The following is an 11,913-nucleotide window of genomic DNA, read 5'->3' on the forward strand; positions in this document are numbered from 1 at the left end:
CTGCCTGTTCCCAACCCTCCCACCCCCCCTATTCTCCTGGGCCAGGGAGCTCCCTTCCCACTCAGCCCAGGGACCCCCCGCTTTCCGGCCTCCGAGCCTGCCCCGCTAGCGGATGAGGACGTTGATCTCGGCCACGCTGGCCTCCAGCACGTTCTCTGCCGTTGTCTTGCCATGTTGCTCCTTGAGGTGCCGCCTGATGGCAGGCTTGTGAGCAAAGCGCACGTCGCAGTAGGAGCAGCGATAGGGCCTCGCTCCGGAGTGGAGGTTGAGGTGGTCGTGCAGCGTGGACTTCTGCGTGAAGCACTTGCCGCAGATGCCACATGAGTGCGACTTGACGCCGCGGTGCACGTTCATGTGGCGGTTGAGGTTGCTGCTGTGGTTGAACTGCTTGCCGCAGCGTGGGCACATGAAGATGAAGTGCTGTGCCCGCATGTGGAAGACCAGCTTCTCCACGCCCTGGAACACTTCCGGGCACTTGGTGCACTTGATGTTCTTTAGGGGGTTTCCACTGGAAAAGCCCCCAGGCAGGGGTCCCCGGCTACCCCCTGCCCCCAGGCTGCCCCCCGCCCCCCGGGCAGCCATGGCCACTGCTGCTGCCTCCACCAGGCCCGAGGTGGCCCCCACGCTGGCCCGGCCTCCAGGAATCAACAGCAAGCCCTCCCCTTCTGCGTCCTCGGACAGGCTATAGCACGCTTTCACTACACCCTGCGGTGGGGCCACAGTGCTGGGGGGCACGCTGCTCTGGGCCAGCTCTCCCAGATGGCTGCCCACGGAGCCTCCGATGCTCAGACCTCCTCCCAAACCTCCAGGAGGTTTGAGCCGGTGTGCCACCTCCAGGGCCGACTCCACCTTGACGATGCAGATGTCAGACACGTCCTCGTCCTCGTCCTCATCTTCTTCCTCGGCCTTCAGCTCCAGGTCCTCATCCAGAGGGAACTCCAGTTTCACAGGCCGTAGGAGTGGNGTGGGGGTGGGGGCTTGGGGGCTGGCTTTGGGGTCCTGGCAGGAGGGAGGAGGGATTTGGTGGCACTGACACTGCTTACAAGGCTGGCATCGCTGACCCCATCCTCTTTGAGGCCTATTTTGGGCTCAATGAACTGGCTGAGGGCGTTCCTGCATTTCTCCACCACGTGCTCCATCTGCAGGTAGGAGGCAGCCGTCAGGTAGTTGACGATGTCCCTGACAGCGAATTCCAGAGCGCCCGTGTAGCAGGAGAGGAGCAGGTCCGCCACGATGCGCGCACTGTGCATCAGGGAGACCTGCAGCTCAGAACTGGGGTTCAGCAGGAACTGGTCCCTCAGGAAAGGCGAGCAGGCGGCCAGGATGACCTTGTGGCCACGGAACTTGAGGCTGTCTGCCACAATGGTCACGTCGCAAAACCGCTCCTCTGCGCGGAGCTGGTTCATGTTCCGCAGGGTAGCGGCCTCGTGGCCCGGCAGCTGGAAGCGCAGGACTTCCACCCCAGAGGCCATTGTGGCGGGGGTGGGCAACCCTGGTTGGGAAGGAAACCGGTCAGAGACAAAGGTCTCTGGCTCTCCTAAGCCAACGCTCCAGGCCCCTCGCCCCCATTCTTGCCTAGCCTCCCCGCTTCAGATCTCCCAGTCTTCAGGCCTCTTCCTCAGTTTCCCCAGTCCCTGGGGAAGCGCTGTCCCTCCGAGAGGACGGAGGCGTGGTTCCCGGGGGCGGGGCAGCGGCGTCCACACCCCCCAGCCCGACCGCCCGCGAGGACGGGGCGAGCCCGCGCGCCCACGGGGAAGGTAGGAGAAATCAGTAGCAGAGGCCTGGGGCTCTGGGCTCCGGGGTGGCCGGGGTTGCAGCCTCTTCTCACCCCGCCCCCTTTCCCCGCTGCTTCATTCCTCCGCCCCCCCTTTGCACGTTTGCACGCGCCNACGAGGCGCGCGCGCGGGGCCAGCTCCGCGTGGGCGTAAGGAGGGAGGGGCGGGGGCGGCTCGTGCAGTGTGTCCCAGGCCCCGCGCGCCTCGGCGTCGGCGAGAACTCGGGGAGGAGGAAGAGGGGAGGGAATTAAAGGAGCAGGATTCCCCCTTTCCCGACCCCCCTTTCTTCCCCAGCCTCCCTACACGGTTAAAGGGCCGGATGGCCTGGCCTCCCCTTTGGCCGGTATTATTTGTCCGCCAGAGCGGAAATACGTTCCACACCCCCCTTTCTCGCTCCCCCTCCTCTGTGCCTCCGGGCCCCGCGGCCCGTCTGCGCGTGCGTGCCAAGTGCCGCGCGGAGGCCCGCTTGCTCGGACCCGCCCCCCGTTCCCGGCGGCCTGCGGCGCCCTCCGCTCCGCGACCCCCAGCGCGCGCCCCCGCCTGCACTCCCCGCTTGCCCCGCTCCCGCTGTCGGTGCTGCCACCTGCTCGCGGGGGGTGGTGCCGCTCTGGCCCAGCTGTGCTGTGCGGGACAGGGCTGCAGCCGCAGCCCCTCCCCGGGACCCAGACCGCCCCACGGCTATCAGAGCTGTTGGTCGCTGTTGCTCACGCGTGCATCCTCTGTTGACTATGTTCACAGTCCCTCCGGCCACACTTCAAGACTTCTTCAGCTGTTCTGAAGCTAGGGACCACCCCAGCCCTCCTGGCCCAAACGAAGTTTTAACTTCCTACAGAAACAATCCAGTGCCCTCCACTTTCCTCTGTCTCACAATAGTGTAACATCACGCCCATCTGACCTTTCCCTCCCTTCTCAGAATTGATCCTACTTCTTGCCCAGGCAAACGTCCTCCACTTGTGTGTACTGTCGATGACCTTGCCCATTTCACCCCTACTGTATAATTAGCCCTAGTACTAATTCTTCTAATTATGCGATTATTTGTATCAGTACGATTTTACCCATCTTTAATCTTTCCTTCCAATGCCGGGGCTGGCAAGGTCAGAGATCCATCGCCCTAAACAAAACCTCTCCTCAGCTCTGCACCTCTGCCTTCTCTTTCTCGGTCACTCCCAACTAACCTGCAGTCTCCACAGCTTCGCCAACAACACTTATTAGCACCTTGGAGATTGCCCTCCCCCCTTTCTTGCGCATTCACTTTTCTAGCCATCCAAATCCAGGTGGAAAAGCCTGTTTCCCATTGGTTGGATTAGTTGGTTACATACTCCAGGAGACTAGAGCATTTCTCTTACACATCAATTTTGAGGAAACTGCTTGTTATCTAATGGGTTCAATATCTGGTTTCCTCCATTAGATTGTAAACTTCTTGATTGCAGGAATTATGTCATGGGTTATAGTTTGTAAATAGGAGGCATGCAATAAATGACTGACTGCTGAAGTCATTCCTTTTCAGCTCAGCCAGCATCCACCCAGAAAAAGTTTGTTCTTGACTTAAACTGAATTCCTGAACTCAAAATGATGACCTTTGGTGGAAGAGTGGGGGCAGTGTTTAGGTAGTGCTCAACTCCTTGCAAAGCTTTCGCTTTTAAATTCTTTGCCTTTTATGCCTCCACCCAATTCTCTTTATTCTAAAATGCCCTCTTTGTAGGAATCTCCTTTGTAGTCAGGCCATATAAATCTGAGAAAGAACTTTGGCTTTTGTGTCAGACACACCTAGGCTCAAAGCCATATTCCACTACCTTTTTTTTTTTTTTTAAAGATTTATTTATTTGTTGTAGAGGAGGGAGGGGCGGGGGGAGAGAATCTCAAGCAGATTCCCTGCTGAGCACGAAGCCCTACCCTGGACTCCATCCCAGGACCCTGAGATCATGACCTGAGCTGAAATCAAGAGTTGGACGTTCTACTCACTGAGTCACCCAGGTGCCCCCATTTTCCATTACTTTTTAAAAAAGGATCATTGGGCAAGTTACTTAATTCTCTGAATCACAGGATCTTTGTCTTTGAATTGGATTTTTCACAGGGCTAAGGTGAGGTTTAAGGGAGCCTGGCATACAGTAGGTGCTAGAAGAGATAGCTCTCTTCCCCTTTGCCTAATTGGGAGACAGACTACAAAATCTTCAAAATGGATATTCTGTTTCCCTGTATCATCTCTTCTCTTCCTCATTGCCAAACTTCTCAAAAGAATAATTCACACTCCAGTGAAATCAGAAATACAAAGGCTGTCAAAGGAAGAACTGAAGTTTGTCAAGTTTTGTATCCTGTCCCTTTCTTGCTACTTCTCCTTTCTGGGGAGGGTGAATAGGGCAAGGGGCTTCATCTCAGCTTGGAATTTAAGACAGGTTCTTGGTGGCAGGTAGAGTTGAGAGCTGATGAGTCCAAGTGCCAGGCCCGCCCCATTACAGTTTTATATGGAAACAAACTGTAGTGCACAAGGCTGTCTTCTCCTGAGCAGCCTGGTGGGGAGATGCTGTAGGGGCTATTTTCCCACATAGCCCATGTAGGGGTATCTAGATCCTTGTCCCTTGGTCCCAAACTTCTGCTAGTGTGAGATGAGGGACCCTCCTGCCCTTGGCTAGCAGTATTAAACTCCCTGGCCTAGTGTCAAGGATGGGTAAATTTAGAATTCTTAGTGGGCTTGAGAAATAAAGCCTGACAAGGAAGTGAGGAACAATTAGGAGACAGAAAGTCTAGACTCTAGTTCAGGTTGGAGGATATCAAGATCCCAGAGGTTTCAGTATTCTCTTCAAGAAATGGAGGAGGGTGGCGCCTGGGTGGCTCAGTCTGTTAAGCATCTGCCTTTGGCTCAGGTCATGATCCCAGAAGCCTAGATCGGGCTCCTTGCTCAGCCTGGAGTCTGCTTCTCCCTCTCCCTCTACCCCCTGCTTGTGCTCTCTCTCTCTCTCAAATAAATGAATAAAATCTTAAAAAAAAAAAAGGAGGGATTGCCCTATGAAGTCTCTCTCAGCGCTATGAGTCTTTAAAAGCTCAATCTGAAAAGAGGTGTGTGTATTTTTGTGTCTATGTCTGGGAGAAGTGGTTGAGGACTAGCTAGCTCATGGCTCAGAGAACCACTCCTGGTTACTGATGGAGGCTAGCAGTGGTCTAGATAATCCCAAACAGGAAGGGTTACTCAGTTCTCTGGGACGTTCAAGGTAATTTTGGCAGTGGGTGTACTTTTGCAATATGCTTAGCCTGGACCGGAGTAAGTATATTCCTTGAGCTACCAATAGGAAATATTGGACTTAAATCCATAGGCTGATAAACTTTTCCTGTATTACAATAAAATCTCCAACATCTCTTCCTTTCTTTGACCCACACTCAGCTCTGCCCTTACTGTAGGAACCCTCACTCCTACTCTGCTACTCCCTCTGTCTCCTTGTTGCCTGAGCAACCGACTTCCAGGCCTGTGGTACCTGGCTCAGGCCATCTTCTCCAGGCCTGCCAGTGTCCATGCAAATGACCTAATCCACACCCCAATTAAAAAAAATTGTCCAGTTTATTTTATGTTTTCTTAGAGTCATTTGCATGGTTCAGCATTCAAAAAGTATATTTTATTGAACAGAAAGAGAATCAATACCAGATGGGGATTACTTGCTTACTTATCAGGAGAATATGTTTGATATTCATTTGGGAGAACATTTTTACTGTGGTGGGGAATAAGGGCTCATAAGCACAGGATAAAAAAATCTATCACCTTGGGAATTCTGGCTAATGAAATTACTCCAGCAATAGCCACTCAACAAAAATCATTAGACTCCTTGGCCTGGGTAGTTCTGGACAATAGAATGGCCTTAGATTATATTTTGGCAGAACAGGGAGGGATATGCCAAGTAATTAACTCTTCCTGCTGCATTTACAGTAATTCTTCAGCTGGAGTAGAAACCCACCTAGACAAGATTAGAGAACAACCACTTGGCCGCAACAAATTGCTACTGAAATCCCAGGAACAGAATGGGATTGGTCTTCTGGTCTGTTTTCCTGGATTCCTCAAGGAATTTGATCAATACTCCGGGCATTAACCCAAGTGGGATTGTCTATCTCGGCTGTGCTTTTTATGATTCATCTACTCATAAATGTGGCATGAGAAGCTGCTCAAAAGCAGCAAAAGCAGGAATTAACTTAATGGTTGTCCAGAGCTTTGAAGTTAGGCCAGGCACCAGAGGATTTACAGTTAGGAGCAAACCAGTCTCATTCCTCTAATCCCTATCTTCGCCCCTCTTCAGCAGGAAGTAGCTAGAGCAGTCATCGTCCCTATCCCTTACGACTGAGGAATGACTAAAGACAAGGCCCAGGGACTGAAGCTGGGGATGCAAGCTCCCACAGACCCCACAATGTAGACACAGCTGTCTCTGACCAGCCACGGAGCCCATAGTACTGTTAAAGAAGCCTGTGACATTGCCTCAGGAAGTCACTTTCTGTTGCCTCCTGAAAAGTCTGTGGGATGCTGTCGTGCCCGAGATGACAAACGTAATGTGCCGTGTTTGAAGGAAAAGAAATAATAATAGTTTGCAGCTTAGTAATAGTCACAGGATGTGCAACTTCTGCCTTTGTACTCTAGAGACGACATCGCGAAGCAGTCTGCCGAGAATGTTCTGCAGTCCCAGGCCCCTAAAGAGGAACAGCCGGGCCCCTGCAACAGAACGACCACCTCACTACAACTGTGCCAAAACTAGACAAGGAGATGCCAAATGGGAAAAGGTGATCAAGAAAGGAAGGATTATAGCCGACCTAATCCCCAATCACGTGATCCAAGACCCTTACCCCGAATTTTCACCCTTTACTTTCTTTCTTTCTTTTTTTTTTTTTTTTTAAAGATTTTATTTATTTATTCGACAGAGACAGAGACAGCCAGCGAGAGAGGGAACACAAGCAGGGGGAGTGGGAGAAGAAGAAGCAGGCTCACAGCAGAGGAGCCCGATGTGGGGCTCGATCCCATAACACCGGGATCACGCCCTGAGCCGAAGGCAGACGCTCAACCGCTGTGCCACCCAGGCGCCCCCACCCTTTACTTTCTTATTGTATTTGTTTGTTTGTTTTTTTGTTTTTTAAGATTTTATTTATTTATTTGAAACAGAACATGAGCTGGGGGCGGAGCAAGGGGAGGGGGAGAAGCAGGCTGATCCCAGGACCCTGGGATCATGACCTCAGCCCAAGGCAGACGCTGAACTTGACTGAGCCACCCAGGCGCCCTTATTTTATTTTTTAAAAGATTTTATTTATGTATTTGAGAAAGAGAGAGTATGAGCTGGGGTGGGAGGGGCCGAGGGAGACAGAGAAGCAGGCTCCCCACTGAGCAGGGAGCCCAGTTCAGGCTTGATCTCAGGACCCCCAGATCATGACCCAAGCCAAAGGCAGCCGCTTAACCAACTGAGCCACCCAGGCGCCCCTAAATTTTCACCCTTTAAAAACCCCTGCTTGGAAGCCAATGGGGAGTTTAGGACTCTGAGCATTAGCTCTCCGTTCTCTTGGGTGATGCCATACCAATAAATGGCCTATTTTTCTTCACTCCCAAACCAAACCAAACCAAACCAAAACCCAAAACTAACCAAAACAAAACCCCGGAAAACAACCAACCAACTAAACAAATAAAACAAAAACCAAAACCCCAACCCCCACAAAATTCAGAAAACGTAAAAGGGTACACCCTGAAAGGCCTCCTGCTACCCCCGCACCCAGTTCCTCTGCCCTCCAGCCACCAATGTTACTGGTTTCTTCAAAGATGCTTGACCTTCCAATAACTTTTATCTTGACTCCATTTCATCCACTTTCTTGCCAGGCTCGCCCTCTGGTGATTGACAGCATCTGGAAACTTCCTCCTTTCTGAAATTTGAAATGCTGGTGTACCATTCTCTGAGTAGCCCCCAGATCTCTCCCTCCCGGGAGGCAGTGAGCACACCTGCCCCACTCCCCAGGGAGACCTCCAGGCATCTCGTCTTCTCTTTTCTCCCTGTCCAGCTAAGATAGCACTCATGTGCAGCACTCAGCTGTTCTGGTCTAGTGGCACCCTTCACTTGGTTTCTTGGTGCCCCTTGGTGCACGTGGAAGAGCCCCTCTGCCCACTCTCCTGAGCCCCCTACCCCTCTCCCAATCCCCTTCTCTCAGCAGACTGGAGTGCCTTCCTTCACACCCCAAACATCTCTTTCTTTGCTCATCCTTATTTCCCTTTCCTTAATTTCAGAACCTGTTGAAAGCGCACCCATCCTTCCTACATCCCATTCTTTTTTTTTTTTTTTTAAGATTTTATTTATTTATTTGACAGAGATAGAGACAGCTAGCGAGAGAGGGAACACAAGCAGGGGGGTGGGAGAGGAAGAAGCAGGCTCATAGCAGAGGAGCCTGATGTGGGGCTCCATCCCATAACGCCGGGATCACGCCCTGAGCCGAAGGCAGACGCTTAACGCTGTGCCACCCAGGCGCCCCTACATCCCATTCTTAACCTTGCTGTGTTTCTTGCCCTCCTGGGCTTTATATTCGCCTCTGTATTTTATTATATTTTTTATTTATTTATTTATTTATTTTAAAGATTTTATTTTTATTTATGTGACAGATAGACAGCCAGCGAGAGAGGGAGCACAGCAGAGGAGTGGGAGAGGAAGAAGCAGGCTCCCAGCGGAGGAGCCCAATGTGGGGCTCGGTCCCGGAACACCGGGATCACGCCCTGAGCCGAAGGCAGACGCTTAACGACTGCGTTACCCAGGCGCCCCTCGCCTCTGTATTTTAAACCCAGACATTAAAAGAACAAATCTTTCTGCATTATAGAAAAAATCTTTCTTCAGCCTGGTTCCTCTCGGCTGCCACCGCATCTTACCTTCCCCTTCCCAGCACAGCCAGCATGCCGACTGTCTGCCTGCCCTTTGCGCTCATCCTCTCCCCTAAGAATATGTATTGTGAACACATTATACACAGAGAAGAACGTATAAAATGAGCATGTATATGAAACGGGGGCGCCTGGGTGGCTTAGTCAGTGAAGCATCTGCCTTCGGCTCAGGTGATGATCTCAGGGTCCTGGGATTGAGCCCCACATGGGGCTCCCTGCTCGGCGGGAGCCTGCTTCTCTCTCCCTCTGCTGCTCCCCCTGCTTGTGCTCTCTTGCTCGCACGTGCTCTCAAGTAAATAAATAAAATCTTAAATTAAAAAAAAGACAAATGAAACAGAATACCTGGGCACCTGACCACAGCTTAAGAAATAAATTCCCAGCACCTTAAATATCCTGTGGGCTCCACACTGACTGCATCCCTCTCCCTTCCTGCAGGGTGACCTCTACCCTGAATTTCTTAAATATACGTCCGTTTCTTGTCTTCATAATTTCACTATCTATGCATGTTGTAGGTATTCCTAAACAGCATGCTGTTTAGCTTGGTATGTGCGATCTTCATGTAGATAGAATCATATGTTATGGGTTTTTCTGGAGCAGGCTTTTTAACTCATTCTGACTTAGTTGAGTTGTATAGTTGTAATTCATTCACTTCCTATTTCCTGCTTACACCACACTTAATCCTTTGTCCTGTTGATGGACACTTGGGTTGTTTAAAGATTTATTTATTTGAAAGAGAGAGAGAGAGAGCAAGAGCGAGTGGGGGAGGGGCAGAGGGAGAGGGAGAGAGAATCTCCAGCAGACTCCCCATTGAGCATGGAGCCTGCTGTGGGGCTTGATCTCACAATCCTGAGATCATGACCTGAGCCGAAATCAAGAGTCAGACGCCCAACTGACTGAGCCACCCAGGCAGCCCACATTTGCGTTGTTTAAACTGGTAGTTATCACTACAATGGTGCTGTGAACTCGGTTTCACTCCTCTGAGTGGGACATGTGAGCTTCTCCGTGGCAGCAGGCTTCAAACTAGGGCAGTGCAACCCTGTAGTGCGAGAGGACTGTCCAAGGAGTGGGTGGACCTGGGCAGATGTAAGGGAACCCTTTTCAGATCTGACTCTCCCAAAAGCCATAAGGCCCTGAGGAGACATCTGTGAAGGAGAAACCGTGTCCCCATCCCCTTGCCCAGCCCTCCCTTACCACAGAAACTAGGTCCCAGGGGCATTCAAGAGGGTCAAAACACCAGGGCACCAAAGGGACAGTTCCAAAACCTGTGTTGGTTCTGAGAAAGTGAGTGACCTAGCGACATCATTCTGCAAGTCAGCTGCTCTCTCTGTCCTTTCAACAAAGTTGAGTGTCAGCTGATTTATTTATTTTATCCTTTTTATTACTGAGGTGAAATTGACGTAACATGAAATTAACCATTTTGGAGTGAATGATTCGGTGGCATTTGATACACTCACGATGTTGGGCAACCACCACCTCTATCCACCTCTATCTTGTTCCAAAACATTTTCGTCACCCCAATAGAAACCTGTACCTGTTAAACAGTTGTTCCCTTCCTCCCTCCAGCTCTCAGCAACCACCAGCATGTGTTGTTTCTCTGGAATTATCTATTCTGGGTATCTTGTATAAATGGAATCACACACTATGTGGCCCTGGGTCTGACTTCTTTCTCATGGCATAACGCCTTCTGAGGTTCCTCCGTGCTGTAACGTGGGTCAGTACTCATCCCTTTTTACAGCCGGCTGATAGTCCAGTGTATGGATTACCACAGCTGGTTTGTTCATTCCTCTGCTGATGGACGTTTGGGACATTTCCACCTTCTGGCAATTGTGACTAGTGCTATGCACATGTATTTGTTGAGTACCTGTTTTTAGTGTTTTGGGGGGTATGTACCTAGGAGTTGAATTTCTGGGTAATATGGTAATTCTATATTTAACTTTCGAGGAACCACCAAACAGTTTTCCACCGCTGCTGAGCCATTCTGTATTCCCGCCAGCACATTGTACGAGAGTCCCAATTTCTCCACATCCTAGCTATCACTTATTTGCCATATATATGTATTTTAAGCCATCCCAGTGGGTATGAAGCAGTAGCTCATTGTGGTTTTGATTTGCATTTCCCTAATGACTCAAGCGTTGAGTATTTTTTTCATGTGGTTGTTGGTGCCTCTTGTATATCTTCTCTGAGAAATATCAATTCAAGTCCTTTGACTATTTTTAAATTGAGTTGTTTGGGGGCGCCTGGGTGGCTCAGTCGTTAAGCGTCTGCCTTTGGCTCAGGGCGTGATCCCAGGGTCCTGGGATTGACCCCACATCGGGCTCCCTGCTCCACTGGGAGCCTGCTTCTTCCGCTCCCACTCCCCCTGCTTGTGTTCCCTCTCTCGCTGGCTGTCTCTCTCTCTGTCAAATAAATAAATAAATATTTTAAAAAAATTGAGTTGTTTGCCTCTTTGTTGTTGAATGGTAAGAGTTTTTTATATATTCTGGATACTAGATTCTTATAAGATATATGATTCACAAATATTTTCTCCCATTCTGTAGGTTGTCTTTTTTACTTTCTTGATGAAGTGTCTTTAGATGGGGGCACCTGGCTGGTTCAGTCAGCCAAGGGTGTGACTCTTGATTTTGGGGTCATGAGTTCAAGTTGCATGTTGGGTGTAGAGCTTACTAAAAAAAAAAAATAGTAAAGTCTTTAGAAGTACAAATATTTTAAATTTTGGTGATGTCCAATTTATCTCTTTTTTCTTTTGTTGCTTGTGCTTTTGGTGTCCATATCTAAGAAACCATCACCAAGGGGTGCCTGCCAGGATCAGTCAGAAGAGTGCGCGACTTTTGATCTCAGGGTCATGAGTTTGAGCTCCACATTGCGTGGAGATTACTAAAAAAATAAATAACCTTAAAAAAAATCACCAAATCCAAATCGTGAACTTCTAGCAGTTTTATGGCTTAAACTCTTTTTTTTTTTTTTAAAGATTTTATTTATTTATTCGACAGAGATAGAGACAGCCAGTGAGAGAGGGAACACAAGCAGGGGGAGTGGGAGAGGAAGAAGCAGGCTCATAGCGGAGGAGCCTGATGTGGGGCTCGATCCCATAACGCCGGGATCATGCCCTGAGCCGAAGGCAGGCGCTTAACCGCTGTGCCACCCAGGCGCCCCTATGGCTTAAACTCTTATATTTAGGTTGTTCAACTATTTTGAGTTAATTTTTTTTTATTTTATTTTATTATATTATGTTAATCACCATACAGTACATCCCCAGATTCCGATGTA

General features: G+C 50.0%; 1 protein-coding gene across 1 annotated transcript; it reads right to left on the bottom strand.

Annotated features, from left to right (window-relative positions):
- Positions 1–29: 29 nt before the first annotated feature.
- ZBTB12 (zinc finger and BTB domain containing 12) lies at positions 30–2,383 on the bottom strand. Its single transcript, XM_019793745.2, is given in 3 exon segments — positions 30–965; positions 968–1,492; positions 2,359–2,383. Coding segments are annotated over 2 exon segments (1,365 nt in total). The 5' UTR covers positions 1,473–1,492; positions 2,359–2,383; the 3' UTR covers positions 30–105.
- Positions 2,384–11,913: the final 9,530 nt, after the last annotated feature.

Source organism: Ailuropoda melanoleuca, chromosome 5 (genome assembly GCF_002007445.2).
Source record: "Ailuropoda melanoleuca isolate Jingjing chromosome 5, ASM200744v2, whole genome shotgun sequence".
NCBI lineage: Eukaryota > Metazoa > Chordata > Mammalia > Carnivora > Ursidae > Ailuropoda > Ailuropoda melanoleuca.